The 21,428-nt window shown below is 33.1% G+C and overlaps 1 protein-coding gene across 7 annotated transcripts in view; it reads left to right on the top strand.

Moving 5' to 3' along the window:
• LEPR (leptin receptor) overlaps positions 1-21,428 on the top strand; it is a 97,999-nt gene that overhangs the window by 48,460 nt on the left and 28,111 nt on the right. For all 7 annotated transcript variants that reach the window (XM_045369570.3, XM_005543137.5, XM_005543142.5 and 4 more), the window contains 6 exons: positions 7,374-7,582; positions 11,181-11,326; positions 13,378-13,522; positions 16,335-16,625; positions 16,784-16,901; positions 19,982-20,181. In XM_045369570.3, coding sequence (XP_045225505.2) covers positions 7,374-7,582; positions 11,181-11,326; positions 13,378-13,522; positions 16,335-16,625; positions 16,784-16,901; positions 19,982-20,181 — 1,109 coding nt within the window. The remainder of the gene's footprint in view (positions 1-7,373; positions 7,583-11,180; positions 11,327-13,377; positions 13,523-16,334; positions 16,626-16,783; positions 16,902-19,981; positions 20,182-21,428) is intronic.

Here is a 21,428-nt window from a genome sequence, read left to right as displayed (position 1 = left end):
AAAAATGTTACCAAAAAGTCAAAAATGGTAAAGAGACAAAATTTTAAATTCATTTGACAACTGTTTTCATATTATTTTCACTTTCAAGTAAAGTTTATTTACATGTAGAGGTATTAAATAAATAGTGGCACTGAGTTTGTATATGCATATGTATGCTGGTAACGCATAAAATGTTTTGTTGCATATAAAAATTTTCAAGAATTCCAGAAATTCTTCATGTTTGCTTGTTTTAAGCCAAGTATATCTCGTTACTTTTAAAATTTGATGATCCTTTTATCCCCATACTTTAAAATTATCAAATTTGTTAGAGTTTCTTTTGATAGTAATAAAAACAGAGTTCTTAAATTCTTATACTGACTTTGGCATGTAACCAGGTTGGTGGATTCCGGGTCTCACACAAACTTGGGAAACTCTTCTCACAAATCCAGGAAATGTCTAATGTTTTTCCTTAAAGAATCATTTGAAGTAATTATATAATTCTCTAATATTTCCATTTATAAAAATATTAACATGACTCAGGTTATAATTATTTTTTAGTCATGGTTACTATGGTCTTTATTAATCTCTAAATAAAATGGCGATGGTAACAGCAAAATTTATCTTGTGATAATAAGGCATGTTGGGTGTAACGAAATGAACATTGAACTTGATGCACAAGACTGCAGTTGAGTTCCAGGTCTACATTCTCTCCAAATCTCAGTTTGTTTTACCTGTAAAGTAGATGATGTTAGTTCCCTCAAAGGGTGCTTTGAAAAATTGGATTAGATAATATTCCTAAAGGTGTTTCATGTAAATTGTAATAATGAAATTTGGTGATATATTTAATGTGCTTTCTCTATTTTTGTGTCCTTTGCCCATCAAATACCCACCAGTAGAGAGTACAAAATACTTTTGGCTTATACCTGGGGAGGCAAAATTTTCTTTTTCTTAAAGGGCCAAGTAGTAAACATTTTGGGGTTTGTGGACCATACTGTCTCAGTCACAGCTATTCAATTCTGTGCTTGTACAAATGCAATCATAGTTAGTATGTAAATTGAATTAATGTTACTACACTTTTGGGCACTGAAATTTGAGTTTCATATAATTTTCATGTATCATGAAACAGTCTTTTTGTTTTTAATTGAAAATATAAGTAACCATTCTTAACTCCCAGGCTGTACAAAAAGAGGCAGATGGCTGGATTTGGCCTGTGGACCTGAGTTTGCTGATCCCAAGCTTAGAACATTTTGAAATTAGTTTTAGATTGATTCTGATAGTGTCATGATGGCATTAGCTGTTGACGTGGTTACAGAAAGCTTTTTTAAAAACCAGAAAACAAACAATGAATTACTATAATACAGATTTTATAATGTAGATACTATATAGTCATTATTAAGGATATATAATCTATATGATGTTTTGCATGTATATTATAATTATTAACAAAATGAAAAAGAGATTGAATAAATAGAAAATACATCAGTGAAGTGATAAGAAAACCATAGAGTTAATCTGATTTTAAATTAGCCCTTTTTTACAAATATTCAGTGTATTTAGAAAAGGATTTGGCATTGGCAAGACCATCTAAAGTAAGATGATGTGATTCCAACTTTTCTTTTTGTCTTAAAACATGACTAAAATTTTCTATCATTTAAAATGTTAGTGGAGAATATATGTGTTGTTTTGTGCTCAACTTAGGCAAATATTCTTACTTTAAAATTCCGAAGTTTTTCAGCCAAAGCATAATGCCTTGCAAGCATGTTTCTGACATAAAACACCACAATTTATTCAATTTGTTCACACCCTTTTTGTAAAAGCTTTTATTTTAATACGTGAAAAATGCATAAAAGGTCTGGCTTGATATTTTTAAAAATTACATTTTATTTGCTTTGCTTAAAGATTTAGATAGAATTGAAAGTGCTACATCAGGCTATCTCTAATTCAAAACAATATTTTAGGGTGGATAGCATTTTACATTTTTCGAACATACTCTTATGTAATTCTTGTCTTTGATATTCACATCCTTGTAAACACAGATGGTTCAGGGATTATCTTGGTTTTATTGATTAAGGAAACTGAGACTCACAAATATAAACTTACTTGTCCATGATCTCATGGCCAATAAGCAAACAGAAGTACTTGATTTTACATCTCAATGTTAATTTATTGTGCTTTTGACACTAATATCCCTTATACAATTCCCAGTAGATTTCTTGGCACATTAAAGTCCTGCAAATGTTGTTTCATGGTTGATTTTTTTTTTAGTACTAAAGTAATAATAAATTATATCTCAGGAAACTTGAAAATATATCATAATTCAAAACATTTAATATTAGTGGGGTATGCGTAGAAAGATTAGCGTCTATTTTTCATGTTTTTTATATCTGGATGCTCATGTATATGCTAGTTTATTGTAGCTTCTAAATCAACACTTTTCCATACTGAATTTTAAGTTATTATATCAGTGTTTTCCCTCTACAAGGACTGCAAGATTTCTGAAGGCAGTGATCATGCACTATCTCCCTATCCCCAGGTTGTTTGAAAAACAGAGTGTGGTTTTGGTAGGAGGTAGCAGATATTAATGGATAGAATGGGGCAGCATAGGTGAGATGGGTAGTCAGAGGCACTGTTACTCCTCACTCTTCTCCCCACTGCTCTTATTCTATAGTCATTTCATTTACACCAAGACTTAGACTCCCTAAAGGATGAGGCAGATTTATAAAAAATCTATTAAGTAAGAAATAACAACTTTCTGTTCTTGGTTGCATACTATTATTTTTTTATGCCCTATGTTTGGTAACCCTACCCAGCTAATTATAATTATGTTTTTAAGATTAACTTGCTTATTTGAAGGTTTAAAATGATAGGCAAAGTATTGCTTACAAAAATTTTCCTAGATTTTCTTTCTTTTTGTAAATAGTTTTATTGAGGTATAATTGATATATAATAAGCTGTACATATTTAAATTATACATTTGGCAAATATTGATATGAGAAATCACTCATAAAACCATCAGTATAATAAGGAAAATGAATATATCATCAATTAGAAAATTTCTTCCTGCTCCTTTGTAATCCCACCCTCATGCTCCTACCTGTGGTACTTCCTTCTCCCACCCCACCTCTGTCCCCAGGGAATGACTGATCTGATTTCTAGCACTATAACCTACTATTACTCTAGCATTTTTTAGAACTTTATATAAATGCAATCATACAGTACTTTGTTGTGCTTTCATATACATGATTATCTTGAGATTCATTAATGTTGTTTATATCAGTATTTCATTCATTTTTATTGCTGAATAGCATTCCACTAAATGGTTATATTGCAATTTGTTCATCCATTCACCTGTTGATAGGCATTTGAATTGTCTATAGTTTTTGACTATTACAAATGAAGTTACCACAAGTGTTAGAATTGAAATATATTTTCATGTCTCTTGGATAAATGACTGGGCATGGAATGGGCACATCATATGGTAGGTGTATGTTTAACAACTTAAGAAAGTGCCAAACTATTTTCCAAAATTGTATCATTTTTCATTCCCACCAGCAGTGTAAGAGTTCCAGTTCCTTCACATCTTCACCAATACTTGGTATAGTTAGTCTTTTCTTTTTAATATTTTAACAATTCTAGTATGTGGATAGTGATATCTCATTGTGGTTTTAGTTTGTGTTTCTTGAATGACTAATGATGATGAGCATCTTGTCATGTGCTTATCTGCCATAACTATGATTTATATGGTGAAGTGACTGTGTAACATTTTGCCTATCTTTTTAACTGGGTTGTTTGTATTATTATTATTTAGTTTTGAGTGTTGCATATACCTTATGGATACAAATCTTTTATCAGATAGATGATTGGCAAATATGTTCTCTGTGTATGCTTTGTCTTTTTGTTATCTTTCATAGTGCTTCTCAAAAAACAAGTTTTCAATTTTGATAAAGTCCAATTTATCAATTTGTTCTTTTATGGATTGTGCTTTTTGTGTCATATGTAAGAAATTTTTAATTAAGCGAAGGTCACAAAATTTTTTACTCATGTTTTCTTCTAGAAGTTTCATAGCTTTAGGTTTTACATTTAGATTTATGATCCATTTGGAATTAATTTATCTGATGCGAGGTATAGATTAAAGTTCTTTTATTTTATTGCATATAGATATTCCATTGTTCCAGCACAATTTGTCAGGAAGATTATCCTTTTTCCACAGAATTGCTTTTGTGCCTTTGTAGAAAATCAGTTGTCCATGTAAGTGTTAGTCTATTCTAGACTCTATTCTGGTCCATTCATTTACTTTTTTTGTTTTTACATGAATACTTCATTGGCATGATTATTGCAACTTTATAATACATGTTGAAGTTAGGTATTGTTATTCTTCAAATTATGTTCTTCAGTTTCAAAGTTATTTTGGCTATTCTAGATTCTCTGCATTTCCATATGAATTTTTAGATTCATCTTGTCAATTTGTGTAAAATAGCCTGTTGAGATTGTGAGTAGCATTGCATTAAATCTATAGATAAATTTAAGGAGAGTTGGCATATTAGCAATATTGAGTCTCCTGACCCATAAACACAGTACATCTCTCATTTTAATTAGGTCTTAATAATTTCTGTCAACAGCATTTTGTAGTTTTCAATGTACAAATCCTAAACATCTTTTGTCAAATACATTCCAAAGTGTTATTATTTCTGATGTTATTGTAAATATTTTAAAATAATTTCTGTTTCATCAGTTATCCAATATAAATTCAATGTCATAAAATTATTCATATTATTATCCTTTTAATATCTGTAGACTATATAGCAATATCGTGCTTTCATTTTTTATATTGTTAATTTGTGACTTCTATGGTTTTTCCTGGTCAGTCTGTGATATGGTTTGGCTGTGTTCCCACCCAAATCTCATCTTGAATTGTAGTTCCCATAATCCCCATGTGTCATGGGAGGATCCCAGTAGGAGGTAATCATGGAAGTGGTTACCTCCACACTGTTCTGCACTATTATGGCAGTTACCTCCACGATAGTGAGTGAGTTCTCACGAGAGCTGGTGGTTTTATAAGGGGCTTTTACCCCCCTTCACTCTGTACTTCTCCTTGCTGCCACCGTGTTTGCATGTCCTTCCACCATGATTGTAAGTTTCCTGAGGCCTCCTCAGCCCTGCGGAACTGTGAATCAATTAAACCTCTTCCGTTTTATAAATTACCCAGTCTTGGGTATTTCTTCATAGCAGCATAAGAATGGACTAATACAGTCTGGCTAAAGCTTCTTTCGTGTTTTAAAATCTTTTAACCAGCTTTTGGCTTTCTTGATCTTTGTGTATTATTTTTCTATTTTATTTTATTGCATTATATTCTGATTTGATATTTATGATTTCTCATCTATTTTAAACTTCGGTTTAATTTGCTCTTTTTTTTCTCCTAGTTTGTTAAGATGGAAGCTGAAGTCATTGATTTGAGACCTTTCTTTTTTTCTCATATAGGCAGTGCCTATATTTAGTGTTAAACACATTTCCCTGGAATTATTGCTGTAAACAATATCTTACCTTAAAGAATATGTTGTATTTTAATTTTCATGCACTTAAAAAGTCCTAATTTTTTTTGATATGGTTTTTGAGCGACCCAGGAATTATTTAGAAGTGTGTTCAGTTTCCAACTATTTAGGGCCTTTCTAAATATGTATCTGTTATTGATTTCTGTTATTAATCCTATTTTCGTGTGACTGGGATCCTTTAAAATTTATTGAGACTTTTTTTTTTATTATTATACTTTAAGTTCTAGGGTACATGTGCATAATGTACAGGTTTGTTACATATGTATACTTGTGCCATGTTGGTGTGCTGCACCCATCAACTCATCAGCACCCATCAGCTCATCTTTTACATCAGGTATAACTCCCAATGCAATCCCTCCCCCCTCCCCCCTCCCCATAATAGGCCCCGGTGTGTGATGTTTATGGCCCAGAATATGGTCTTCCTTGGTAAATGCTTTTGAAAAGAATGTGCATTCTGCTATTGTTGCGTGGAGTGTTCTCGAAATGTCTATTAGGTCAAGTCAGTTGATGTGTTGTTCACGTTTTTATCTTTACTAATATCTGTCTACTTGTTATATCAATGGAGAATGTTGCATCAATGATGAGTTGAAATTAATCAATAATTGTGGATTAGGCTGTTTCTCCTTAAGGTTCTCTCAATCTTTTGCTTCATGTATTTTGAAACTCTGTTATTGGGTACATAAATGTTTTGGATTGTTATGTCCTCTTGGTGGATTGATCCCTTTTTCATTATGAAATGATCATCTTTATCCCATGGAATATTCACTGCTTTAAAATATACTTTCTCTGACATTAATATAACCGTTACAACTTTCTTTTGACTAATCTTATAATGGTATATCTTTTCCCATTCATTTCATTTTATTTGTGTTTATAGTTAAAATTGATTTCTTGTAGGTTGTTTATAATTGGGTCTTTTAAATCCAGTCTGATAATCTTTGCCTTCTAAATGGGATGTTTAGGCTGTTTGCATTTATCAAGTGTGATAATTGCATTATCAAGTGTGATAATTGATATGTTTAGGATTAAATCTTTTTATTTCTTTTCTTATTTTATTATTTGTTCCCTTTTTCCTCTTTTTATGCCTTCTTTTTGATTTTTTAAACGATTCTACTTAATATCCTGTGTTGCTTATTAATCATATTTTCTTGTTTATTATTTTAGTGGTTGCTTTAGCATTTATAATATTTGTGTCCAATTTATTATAGACCAAGTGATAGTATATCTCTAAGTGATATCATACCACTTCATGTAAGAACATCACAAATTTCTCCCCTACCAAGCTTGGTACTAATGCCATACATTTTACTTTTACATATGTTGTAAACCCCACACCAACGAAGCTATTATTTTTGCTTTAAACAATCAATAAATATTTGTCATTTTAGTTAAATTTCATTTCTTTGTGTGAAACCATATTTCTATCTGCTGTCATTTTTTTTTTTTGTTTTTGCCTGATGGATTTCCTTTAGCATTTTTTATAGTGCAAGTCTGATGGTGATGAATTCTTTTTGCTTTGGTATATCTGAAAAAAAAAAAGTCTTTATTTCATCATTATTTTGAAAGCTGTTTTTGCTGGGCGTAGGATTTTAGGATTGCAGTTTTTCTTTTATTTTAGTACTTCACTTTTGCTTCACTATCTTTTTGCTTATGTTCTTCCTGATGATTAACCTGCTGTAATCTTTATCTTTGTTATTCTAGTGTAGGGTATCTTTTTTTCCCAGATACCCTTTAAGCTGGGTGTCTCAAATAGTTTACTTCAATTTGTATTTAGTATCCTGCTTTAAGAGCCTATCCAGTATTTTCATATCTGTGTTAATATTTAGCTCTTTTTTTTCAATATAGGCCGGAAGTGTTAGAAGATTCACCTCTGGTTCCCCAAAAAGGCAGTTTTCAGATGGTTCATTGCAATTGCAGTGTTCATGAACGTTGTGAATGTCTTGTGCCTGTGCCAACAGCCAAACTCAACGACACTCTCCTTATGTGTTTGAAAATCACATCTGGTGGAGTAATTTTCCAGTCACCTCTAATGTCAGTTCAGCCCATAAATATGGGTAAGTTATGCACTAAAATGATGATAATAGGTCAAAACATCAGTCATATATAAAGGTTAAAAATTGCTTACAAAAATATTTGCTAGCTTATCTCACTTTGCTTAACACTGTAATGATGGTAGATGTAGTACTGGGGGTATGAAGAGTGGCTTCTGGAATGATTTAACAATAGTATGTATATCTTGGCCATTGTCACTTAAATTCTGTTTTGAAAACTGTTTTCTTTAAATCCTGGATCTATGTAATGGGTGTGTATTGATTGGATATCACTTTTTCACAACTCAGATAACTATTTTAAAAAATAATTAGAAAAGCATGTTTCTTACCTGAATTTATTCCTTCAATAAACATTTCTTAGAGGCTTATGTTTGTCAGAGACTGTTCTAGGAGCTAGAAAAAGAGTGGGAAATTAGACATAGTTCCTACCTCAGAGAGCAGGGACAAACAATAGTAGGCAGAGACAATGATAAAAGAGTAAATAAGTAATTTACTGTACAAACATGATTACAGAAAGCTTCAAATAATAGACAACACTCTCTGTTTTCTTTGTGCAAAGATCCCCCAAATCTCTTTTTATCAATTTAAATATGCAATTACAAATGTGAATAATACAGGCAAATGTTAGTGCTATGTATTTAATTTATTAATTTCATTTAATTATGTATGATTTAGCAATTTTTCTCCACTTATATTTCCTGAAACAATTGTATGCAAACTCTTTATGTCTGATTTTGCATCATTGGTTTTGACATCACTAGAGCCACTTTTCCAAGTATCTGATACAATTTTACATACAACTCAGGCTTTACTTCTTTGTAAGTTACTCGAGATACAGCACTTTTTGAAACTGTGTATGACATCATATTTTAACATTAAGACTTTCAAATAATTTGTCCTCTAGGGATATCGTTGTGCTCTCCACAACATAGTTACAATGGCATACAAGCAATTCAATCGTGAAGTTATACCATGGAGAAAAAAATTACAAAATCTTTGTTCAATATCATTTTTTCTTTTCAAAACTAATTCTACCTGATGATTTTTTAGTAGCATTTAGAGTCAACTTGAGTTGCATTGTTTTTCAAAATGAAGTAGTTAAGGGAAAGTGCTATGGAATTTTTAAGAACTTGAAAACTTTCTTAATTTTGTCTTTATGCAGAGATAATTTTGGGGAAAAAATCTTTCCTTGTATTTGAACACATATGATAATATCCCCAAATTATATGTTCCATGAAAACAATAAAACTGGTGTGATGGAGTGTCAGGGACTATTGTTTCTACTATGTAGATCAGAGAAGATCTCCTTTAGGACGTAGCATTTGAGCTGAATAAAGAAGAGATATCCATGCAAAAATCCAGAGCAAAAGGTGCTCCAAGCAGGAAGAACAATATTCACAAAATCCCTAAGATAAAATGAACTTGGTAATTTGAGGAACAAAACAGAGGACCTTTGTGCTAGGAGTGAATGAGGTATGAGAGTATTAAGGGATGAGGTCAGAGTTACCTGGTCCAGAGCATATAGTAGGCCAGGGTGGAGAAGTAAAGAACTGTTTTGGTTTGGATCTGTTTGGGAGATGGTGCTGACTGGACTGTCTAGTGGTTGGAGTTGTAGAGTGTGAAGGACAGAGGGGAATCAAGGATAACTCTTAAATTTAGACCTGGGCATCTAGATGAACAGTGACACCAGATACTGAGATACGGAAACTCAGGGAAGATTAGTTGTGTGTACAGAAATCAAGAGCTCTATTTTGGACACATTGTATTTGAGATGTCTGTTGGAAACCTAGGAGACGTTGAATAAGAAGTTGGACATACGAGTCTAAAGTTTAGGGGAGATATATACATTTGGGAGTTGTTAACATATCAAGGTTTAGAGTATTGTATGAGATCACCTATTTAGAGTTCAGGAAGAGAAAGACTGAGGGGTTATCAGTAAGAATGCAGGAGTAAAAGAGTATGTTGTTCTAGAAGCCAAGTGAAAAAAATATTTCAAGAAGGAGGGTATAAGCATCTGTGGAGTGCTGCTGAGAGGCAGAGTAAGATGAATGGGAAATTGACATTGGGTTTGTTTTTGTATTTCTAATATTAATGCATATTAGTATTGTCAACCTAAAATGTATGATAGATACCAACTCTACAAAGCAAAAAGTTTATTTGGGAGTAGTAGGGGATTGCAGTTCTAGATATGCATGCTATGGAATGACTATGACACATCCACGGGGGTTGGAGTAAAGGGGAAGCTTGAAAAGACATATAGGAGACCTCCATGTAAGCTCTTTTGAACAAAGATTTTTGGTTACAAGAGCTTGCTGCAGGGGTTGGCATTAGCTTATTGGTGGAGACAGCCATTGTTAGGCAAGTGTCTCTGTGCAGGCAGCTTTTATGGAATACTGTGGTTTTGAGGAATTATTTACGTCGTTCCAACGTAGGCATACATGCATAAGGGGACTCCTTCATGGCCTCCCAACTCCATTGTGTTAGGGTTCCACATTAGTAACTCCAGTTTGATACTGATAACTTTTACAATATGCAGATAGGAAATGTACAATAGCTTGTAATATTGTGATTTTACTTTTCTTTGGTATATGTTTGTTTTCTCTTTGGTCATAGGAACACAGTAAATTTCACCTGTAATTTCCAGACTTTTGTGTTTAGCTGTCTTTGCTTTAAAGTAACTGAAATTTATAATATGTCACATAAAGTAAACCATCATTGATTTTGACTAAAAGAGGAAAATTGTGACCAAATTCCTGAAAATATAGAATGTGAAAATTATCTTATGCTCTTTATTTGTTGAAAATAAAATTCAAATCAGTAATTGTTTCAATTTAATGATAATTTCTATATACATGAATAATTCCTGTTAATTGTAAAAACCTTGCTAATATAGAGATGAACAAACAAGAAAACGCACCAATTTTCTATCACTTTGGCAATCTTTCTATTTTAAATATATCAGGAATCCAAGTATAAATGTGTGTTAAACTTTCAAAATTTAAACATTAAACATTTTTAATATTCTGAGAAACTTCATCCCTACTTCTGATGACAAGCCAGGGACTGCTGCAGCTGCATTTATTGCATGGGAATATTCATGCTGTCAGTTATTTGAGTAGGTTTGTCTAGATTATAGACAACTATGATCCATAATTAATAGACAAGTTGAATTTTGGATAGTTTTATGTATTTCCAAATAGTGTTCTGCACAATGCTTTTTTCCTTTTTACCCACTAAAATAAGTGGAGTGGGTGAGGTTCAGGGGAGACTTCAAATAAGTTTGAGGATGCTGGGTTTAATAAAGTTAAGTGGGATTCTTATAAGGGGAAATAACATTTAGCAAAATAATCTCATTTACTGATTCATAGTCTTTACCACTTAAGGGTAGGGAAATGGATATACATGGATTGCTATGATAAGGTACAAGAACTAGACCCAGTATTCTAGCTTGTTTCGGTTCTGTAATTAGTCCTTAGATAAAGTCACCTTTTAAGTACTTGAAAGGCAAGATATGATGAAAATTTATTTTGACTTTATTTTATTCAACTATAATTGTCATGAAAATTACTTGACTTAAAAGTATTCTCTTTTTTTTCTTAAGTGAAGCCTGATCCACCATTAGGTTTGCGTATGGAAATCACAGATGATGGTAATTTAAAGATTTCTTGGTCCAGCCCACCATTGGTACCATTTCCACTTCAATATGAAGTGAAATATTCAGAGAATTCTACAACAGTTATCAGAGAAGTAAGTATATTTTAATAAGTAAAATGAAAAGTTGAGAAGTAAAGACCCTCTTAAGTCCCATAGCAATTAACCTCTGCATACTAAATATATACATTTCTTCTAAAGCAGAATGAATTATAGTTCAATATTTCATATTATATATGTCATATATAGATATACATACATATATATACGGCTATAGGAAATCTAGTTACAGAAACTTGAATTCATAATTACAATTATTTTCCACCGACAGACCACTGATTTCATCTTTTTTTTTAATTGCTCAATCTATTTGAATCTTTTTCTGAATGTGGCAACAGAAAGATTTTTGCTTGGCTAATCATTAGTCGAGCTTCTGAATCTTCTGCTAGCCCCATCTGTGCATATTCCTGTAAAACTCAGTTTTAGCAAAGAACTCTGTGAGGTCATTTTAGAAGGAACCCCCCGACCCTGGATATCTGAGGAATATTTGATCAGGTTTCTCATCCTCCACCATTCCCCAAATAATGTTTGATCACCATGGCCTGTCTTCAACAAGAATTCTGTTAGGTCAGTTTAGCCAGAATCCCTCTTATCATGATGTTTTTGCTTAGTAATTTTCTATCTACTCCCTGCTTCTTGGCTATAAATTCCCTGTTGCCCATGCTGTATTTGGACTTAGCCCACCCACCCCCACCCATCACAAGGTATATGCAGTGCTCCATATACCTATTGTGATGATTCCAAATAAAGTCTTCCTTACTTCCTTTCTCTTTTTCTTTAACAGTTCATTCGGTAAGTATTTATTGAACACCTGCTACGTGCCTGGAACTGTTCTACTTGCATCAGGATACGCTGAGATAGCAGGACAGGATAAGAGGAATCTGGGGGTGCTGGCAGGGAATGGAAGGTTGCAATAATAAATGGAGGTTGGGGAGAGTGACATTTGAGCAAAGATGTGAAGGAAATGGTGATGTGGATATCTGGGGAGTTGAGTTCTAAACAGAGAGAACAGCAATGCAAAGGATGGTGTGGCTGAGGGCAGTGAAGGTGACAGCAGTAGTGGTTGAAGTCAGAGGCCAGTGGGGGGAGGAGAAGGTGGAGCTCAATGAATAGCCTCTTGGGCCATGTGAATACTTTGGCACTTTACTTTGTGAAGCTAAGTTTCATATAATTTAGAAGTGAAAAACAGTCTTTTAGAACTGGCAAAAAATGTAAAACATTTTATTTTCACAAAGAGAACGATGGAAATCCTCAGTGTCACGTATGGAGAAGACAGAGTTAAGGCTTCTGTGGGTTTCAGCTTTCTCATCTGTAAACTGGAGATAATCTGTAAACTTGAGGATTTTAGATAGGAGTTATTAATGTCTGATGTTGTTGTGTGCATTCCTGATGCTTTTCATAATTTTTAGTCTGTGATATGCTCCCCCTGCCTCAAGAGCAGTCATTAGAGGCCAGAGAGTTTATTAACTTTGGAGTACATTTTTGGGAACTGAATTTTGATCTCCCAGGCTCAAGTGATTCTCCTGCCTCTTTTTTTTTTAAAGAGATGTGGTATCACTATGTTGCCCAGGCTGGTCTTGAACTCCTGGGCTCAAGTGGTCTACTCACTTCGGTCTCCCAAAGTGTTGGGATTATAGGCATGAGCCACCATGCCTGACCAGGCTCAGGTTCTTAAGACTTTTCATGCCCTTCTGCACAGGATACTTGTAGTTCTTTATGTACCCCTGCACAGCATTTTCTACCAGGTGTGTCTTACAGGTGTCAGTAGCGGCTTGAAGCTTCCCACAGATTTTAGCTGCATTTCTTAAAATTCTAAAGGTCATATATTCATCATGATTCAGTTAACAGTATTTGCTAATTATCATTATGATTTTTCTATTGGACCCATGGACTATTTAAAATTTTATTGACTAATGTGCAAACATTTCTTTTTGATTATTGATATTTGTTTTAATTCCGCTGTGGCCAGATAACTACTGTGTAAGATTTTAATTCTTTGAAATTTGATGAGATTAGCTTATGATCACTTTTTGTAAAGGTTCCCCATCAACTTGATGTTCTGATGTTTTAATATAATATTTTAAAAGGCTGACAAGATTGTCTCAGCTACATCCCTGCTGGTAGACGGTATACTTCCTGGGTCTTCATATGAGGTTCAGGTGAGGGGCAAGAGACTGGATGGCCCAGGAATCTGGAGTGACTGGAGTACTCCTCATGTCTTTACCACACAAGGTAGGTTATGTAATAGCCACTTCTACTGGGAGGGAAATATATTTCCTGAACTTGCCTTTGTATATTATAAGCATCTTAAATTTTGTAGCCTTAAAATGAAAGAAGGAACACAATATCAACTTCCTTGTTTAAACTTTGAATGGGCCAATTCGTGAATTAAAATTCTGTCAGAGTCTCTGGGCTTGTGTGTTTCTATTGCAGTACATTGTAGGATCACTTTTCTTATTAAAAAGAAAAAATTAATATAACAGTTCCAAATTAGAAAAAATTAATATAACAGTTCCAAATTAAACTCAGAAAGCCCCTTGTATTGATAATTCCTTAATTTACATTTTAAAACCAAGCATATTTATTTGACATAAAATTCAAATATTAATGTTTTACTTCATATTATATAATAAATGAATTTTTATTCTAGATGCTTGCTTTTGAGAGTTTTCAGTGCCGATTGTTCATATTGTAAAGGTTATTTTTAGCATTGGAACATCTACAGTTTATTCACAGCTTCTTCATGCAGCTGATGTGCAAAGTTTTGCATAGAGGCTCCAGAGGCTTGGAATAGTCCTAGACCTGCTACGTGCAAAGCTGTGACTATAGAAAGAAAATAGTCCTTTGACCGGTTGTCCAATCTGTCAAAAGGGCAAAATTTTTCTTGCTCAGACTTACTGAGATTGATTAGGGCCTGTATAGAGATAATATGTACCATGCAAATATTCAGTCCATTTAACAAGTTTACTTATTGATTGCTTACTATTTTAAAAGCACTGATTCATCAAAAGGCAAGTAGCAATAGTAGTTTAAGACATTGACTTTGGAGTCCAACAGAAGTTTATAGAAATTCTGGCCTCACCACTGATTTGGAGAATTTCTTAATCTTTCTATGCCTTAATTTCCTCATCTGTAAAATAGGGATGTTTTATATGGATATGAAATATCCATATAAAATAAAATAATGAAATGAAATAATTCACATGGGTCATGTGAAGAAAATCATTATTGTTTTATTATTCTGTAAATTAAAAATTGCATAGTGTGTCATATGCAGATAAAATGCATATCTATCTATATTAATATTTTGCAAATTAAATATTCAATATTTATCTCATATCAATTTCAATAAATTTATCCAGTGTATATTTCACAAATTGTCAGGTTTTTATTAACTTGGTTTTCTTATTTTTAAGCTAATATTTTAGCATCTACTCATGTAAAAATACTATGATTTTCATCTTATTTCTCAATTAAGCCTTACTATATATATTTGATTTCAAAGTGAAATGCTTTGAATTCTCTTATCATCTTTAAAATGAAAAACTTCAGCTTAATTCATGAAAGTTCAATTATACTTTTTCTTTTTAAATAAGAATTATTCTGAGACTTTTGAGGCAGTTTAGTAAGGAGGTTGTGGCGCATACTGAAGGTAGGTTAAAATAGATTAATGTGTTAGGTACTTGTCCACAGTAAGTAACGTATAAGTGAAGCTTGAGTGCCACCTCAGCTAGGATTATACTCAGTCATGCTCATAAATCTAATGGTTTGGCTTCTGTCCAGTAATTTTATGCTACTAAGTTTTTTCCTGTTTCTATTTGATTATGGACATACAAAACATAGATGTTTTGTATGGATTGTAAATATATAGACATTGATGTTTAGCGTGCTATTACAGAATAAAGAAAACTTAATAAAAACCAATTATTTTTGTTTCTGTTTTTAAGGGTAATCCCAAGATATGTGTGAAAACAAATTTTCATAGTCTATCAGCAGAAAATGGTTTACCTTAACTTTACAGCTGTGAAATGTACTGATGTTTTTGCAGTACACTGTGGTGGAAATAATTTCCTCCTATGCAAACCATCATTTACTTTTATCTTGTGTGTCTTTGAAAATGATAGGCAAATGAAGTTTACAACAATAGAGGACTTTAAAAATAGTATAGAATCATGTGTAGGCATTAAAAAAATCATGTTTTAGGAAAATATTTCTTCTCTTTGCCCTCATCCATAGGATATTGGCATTAAATAACTCAAAATGATAGTACAAACCAGCATTTATAATTTTCTCTGCTTTGTATATTGCTGTATTATGATTCATATGACATTCCTATTTTTTAATTTATATCTCATATATTTACCTACTTACTTGAAATTTTTATGTATCCAAACAAGACAATAGCAGCAATCATTTTTACTTCAGGATTTTGCTTCATAGTGATTTTTTTTAAGAACTTGTCCTAGGTTTCACTGATTCCCAAAGCAGGGTCTGGTGGAAAATATGTCATTGTGGAATTAAACTATGTTTTGTTTTAGTTACTTTCCAGCCTATCAGTTAGCAAGTGACAATTACTGACTAAAACATATATATACACACACATATATATATACAGATATATATATACACACACAGATATATATACACACACACAGATATATATACACACACAGATATATATATATATTTTATTTATATATATATAATATATATATATCTCGTAATCCGCCTGCCTCAGCCTCCCAAAGTGCTGGGATTACAGGCGTGAGCCACCGCGCCCAGCCCTAAAACATATTTTATGATGAATAAGCCTCTGTGTTTAGAAGATAGTGAAGACATTCACGGAAGCTCAATTCACTTTCGAATGAGAGCACTCGGGACACTAGATAACTGTACACAAACAGGCAATTTCAGCATTATCCAGTTTTTTAGTACACTCAGTTTTGGCAGTATAACTCTGCAATGTGTTGTGAATCTTTTTCGATGTGGTATAAATTACAGAGTGTTTTGTCTTCATCTGATATCCTTTCTTCCCTCATTACAGATGTCATATACTTTCCACCTAAAATTCTGACAAGTGTTGGATCTAATGTTTCTTTTCACTGCATCTATAAGAATGAAAACAAGATTGTTTCCTCAAAAAAGATTGTTTGGTGGATGAATTTAGCTGAGAAAATCCCTCAAAGCCAGTATGATGTTGTGAGTGATCATGTTAGCAAAGTTACTTTTTTCAATCTGAATGAAACCAAACCTCGAGGAAAGTTTACCTATGATGCAGTGTACTGCTGCAATGAACATGAATGCCATCATCGCTATGCTGAATTATATGTGATTGGTAAGAAAATGAAGGTTTTGTTCATTTTGTTCCACAACTTAAAGTTTCATTATGGAACCTCCTTATATTAGAGTCCTGTAAAGATGTAAGAAAAAAATTTTTCATTAAATTTTTTGGTGTTTTTGCTTTATATTAACATTTTAATGTGTTTCAAATAGATGTCAATATCAATATCTCATGTGAAACTGATGGGCACTTAACTAAAATGACTTGCAGATGGTCAACCAATACAATCCAGTCACTTGCGGGAAGCACTTTGCAATTGAGGTATCGTAGGTATGTATTATTTTTGGTGTTTCATTTTTCTGTGGGTATGGTGAGATAAAATTTTTCTGTAGAAATATTACAACAGTAGTCTTACAGATTATTTGCTTCCTGAAAGAGGAAAGTATAATATAATTAATCAGGAAATTTTTGAGGGATTATATACATTGGTGATTCTTGAAAAATATTCACACCTGAGGTTAAAAAATTGTAATTTGTTTTTACTTCAAATTATCTTTTCTGAAAATCAACCAATTCTGTATAATTTATATTTTAACTCTTGAATGAAACAAGAAAATGTAGTTTGTGTATGTTTTAACTTGACTTAGAGAGTTGACTAGAGGAGAATGTGAAAGATTATAAAAGTTTCATATCATTTGGTTAAAGATTGTTTTGGAAAAAAAGAGGTAGAAGCAGATTATAGGAGATAATATGAATGGTTTTTAGAACTAACTGAGGTTATTTAGGAAATAAATACTTATGGTTAGTAAAGGGTAATGTGTTCTAATAAGAAGTAATTTGTACTTGTTTATTTTTACTCTTCTATGTTTTAAAAAGAATTCAAGGTACCATCTTATAGTGGTCCCTTTCTCTCTAAAATCATTTTATCTAAAATGATACCACCCTTAATCAGATGATAGATTTTTAAAATATCCCATAGTAGTATTCAAGTAAATATACTGCTGTTAAACACTGTGTCCCAATTTGTATTTTTATTTGTAGTGGAGACTTTCAATTTGTATAACATACTCATTTATTCTTAAAATATAAATTTTCAACTAGAAAAATAAATCCCTTCTCTCCAATACTGTGATCTGAAGTCTATTCCTAATGCTGCCAGTCTCTTCTTATGTAGTATTAGGAAAAAAATGTGACAATTCATACATTTCTCAAATAGCTGCCTTCATTCTACCTAATATGTATATTTTAAAATCAGTAGAATGTTTGTGACATGAAATTTTACTTTTATAATCTGTCTTTACCTTGTTTTCATGGCATCTTCACATTAGAAAGGTATTTGTGAAAACCTATTATATTAAGCCCCATGCCTCGTTTCTCTTAACATTTACAGAATAACCAGGAAACTACCTTTACTTGCGTGAGTTTCTTAACTTCCCTAAGTCTCAATTTCTTTGTCTGTAAAAACAGAGAGACTAATAGGACTTACAATGTTTCTGTGAGAGTTAACAACATATTTCACCTAATTATAATCACGTGATATAATTTCTCCTTGTAAATATTCAATATATTGTTTTTGCTGTCACGATGGTAATGATGCCAACTTTTTGATTCTAAGTGTGCTGGTACTGTGCTTTTCTACTTTGTTCTTATTTTCTACCCCCAGATGACCCCTCACTCCTCATTTTCATTTTTGTCCATGCACCATCATTTATTCACACACACACACACACACACACACACACATTCATGATTGTAATTTTGAGAAGACAAGAAAAAGAAGTGGTATAGAAAATAGAAAATGACAGAAGAATATCGATTTTTTTAGCTTTTTCTAACTTCCTCTCATCTCTTTGGAAAGACTAATTGCTACTTTAGCCATTTAAATATAGTATTCAGAGCAAACATTGGCCCAAGAAGTTATTTCAAACCAGAGGAAAAAGAGTTTATGGCAAGTTTTTCCAGCCCATGGCCCGGGGCCCCATGTGGACCAGGATGGCTTTGAATGCGGCCCAACACAAATTTATAAACTTTCTGAAAACATTGTGAGATTTTTCTTGCGACTTTTTTTTTTTTTGGTTCATCAGCTATCGTTAGTGTATTTTATGTGTGGCCCAAGACAGTTCTTCTTCCAGTGCTGCCTAGGGAAGCCGAAAAATTGGACACCCTTGCTTTATGGGTTCTGAGGTGGAGTGTTGTCTAGGACTCAGTTATACAATTTTTAAAAAATTTTTGTCTCTGAGAAGATGAGGAATATACATGGTTATATAATTCACATACATATCTGAAGTTGGTATTATATTAATTTGTATTAATTTGAATTAGAAAATTATATTCATCACGGATTTGTGATGAAATTTAATTCTTTCTTTAAACTGTGAGGAATTTGCCTTCCTTGCCACCTCAGGAATGTTCCATGACTACTTTCATCTATATTTTAAATATTCTCACACTAATATATAGTGTTAGTTTAATTTGCAAATTGTTTTTAAGTTCTGTCTCTAACTGGATCATTTTCTCCTTTTTAGAGCATTTATTTCATTTGCATCCCTACTTAGTGTCTAATGAAATATTTAATAAGAGTTACTGTCAGTTTCTGTGGAAAGATATAGAACTGGAATATAGCTGGGAAAAATTTAAAAAATGCCTTTCTAATAAGAACATCTATTGTTTTAGATGGAGTGCAACTGTCTGTATTTTATTTAATTATTTTAATTTAATTTAATTTTATTTTATTTTTGAGACAGTCTCCCTGTGTCGCCCAGGCTGCAGTGCAGTGGTACCATCCCAGTTCACTGCAACCTCCGCCTCCCGGGTTCAAGTGATTCTACTGTCTCAGCTTCCCAAGTAGCCAGGACTACAGACGCGCATTTATAGAGACGGGGTTTCACCATGTTGCCCAGGCTGGTCTAGAACTTCTGGGCTCAAGTGATCGGCCTGCCTCAGCCTTCCAAAGTGCTGGAATTACAGGCATGAGCCACCGCACCGGGCCTCCTGCCTGCCTTTTAAACCTGGGATCCCCAGTCCCCGGGCCACGGAGCGGTACCTGTCTGTGGCCTCTTAGGAACCCGGCCACACAGCAGGAGGTAAGAGAGCAGCATTACCACCTGTGCTCCGCCTCCTGTCAGATCAGCAGTGGCATTAGATTCTTAGAGGAGCAGAACCCTATTGTGAACTGGGCATGCGCTCCTTATGAGACTCTAATACCTGGTGATCGGAAGTGGAACAGTTTCGTCCCGAAATCCTGAACCATTTCCCATCCCCATTTGTGGAAAAGTTGTTTCCCGTGAAACCGGTCCCTGGTGCCAAAAAGGTTGGCGACTGCTGTTTTAAACAACAAATCAGAATTCTCAGGTATCTTCTTGTTACTTTTATTAATGTATGCTAATTGACTATTTTTGTATCTTTTAAAGGAGCAGCCTTTACTGTTTTGATATTCCATCTATTCATCCCATATCTAAGCCTAAAGATTGCTATTTGCAGAGCGATGGTTTTTATGAATGCGTTTTCCAGCCAATCTTTCTATTATCTGGCTATACAATGTGGATTAGGATCAATCACCCTCTAGGTTCACTTGACTCTCCACCGACATGTGTCCTTCCTGATTCTGTGGGTATGTCAAGCTGTGTTGTGTCTTCATTTGTGTTAGCAGATTTGTATGCAGATTGATGCAGGTTTAATGTTATATTTTGCCATTTTCTAATCACATTAGATTTTGAAAAGAAAATTGTTCCTGTTTACAGTGGTATTGAGAAAATCAGCCTTAGGAAGTTTTACACTTTTGAATTCATTTCAAATTATTTATAGTAGACTTTTTTAAGCAATAGGAATATTTTCTGCACACTATTAGATGAAATACATGGGTCTTTATGAATGAATTTTAGTAATGTTTTTCTAAATAAGGCATTATTTTACGTTTTTGTTCCAGTGTAGTTATGAAAACATGCAGTATTTTTACTCCAAAGGTTTGATTTGAATATTCTGAGGGTCTCAGTAATCTGAGTACTCATAACTCAAGCCTTTAATTTGTGAGGATATGTAGGGCACAGAAGCATTTAAAATAGCTAAATTGAAGTGGAGGAAATAGACAACGATGACATACATTATATTTTAAACATTCTTTTCAAAAAAAAACTTTTGATTTCAAAGATATTAAGAGAGTCCTTGGAAAATGTGATATATTCTTTCAAGTTCATTGTGAAATATCTGAGAAATGATTGTGCAACAGGAATGAAAAAACACCTTTTGGTGCTGTTATGTATGTATAACTAAGGAGGATGTTTGTTTTCAATATAAGATATCTGAAAACAAAAACAAAACTGGGATTTTCAGTGAATTTTCCCCTCAAATAAAATATTCCTCAGTAGGAAACACGTTAGAATAATGTTCCATAAAAATATTAATATATGCTATTTAGTTGGGGGATTATGCCAAAAATCAATATTTGAGTCATTGTTTTTCAATTAATTAATACACATTTGAATTAAAACCTATATCCAAAAAATACAGAATAAGATTGTTTTAATTATTAGATTTCTTTTTCTATATAAAGTCCCAATGAATTCTCTCCCCACTGTTTAATTCCATTTAAGTGATTTTTTACTGCAGTGATACTTAATATCCTAGGATAGCAAGGAACCCTCCTACACTCCCCCAAACATGCACAGATAATAACACACTCACTTATAAGACATGACAAATGCAGCATGGATTCAGTAACATATGTTACCTGAATAACCTTTGGTGTTATCCTTTTCAAAACTAAAATAACGAGTTTAGGTTGGGCTTATATTGCCTACTTAGTACTAGAAGGTAATGTGGAAACTCAATGTTGGGATCCAAATGCCAACTCCACCTATT

The sequence above is a fragment of the Macaca fascicularis genome, chromosome 1 (genome assembly GCF_037993035.2).
Source record: "Macaca fascicularis isolate 582-1 chromosome 1, T2T-MFA8v1.1".
Classification (NCBI taxonomy): domain Eukaryota; kingdom Metazoa; phylum Chordata; class Mammalia; order Primates; family Cercopithecidae; genus Macaca; species Macaca fascicularis.
This window is presented reverse-complemented; position numbering and strand designations above follow the sequence as displayed.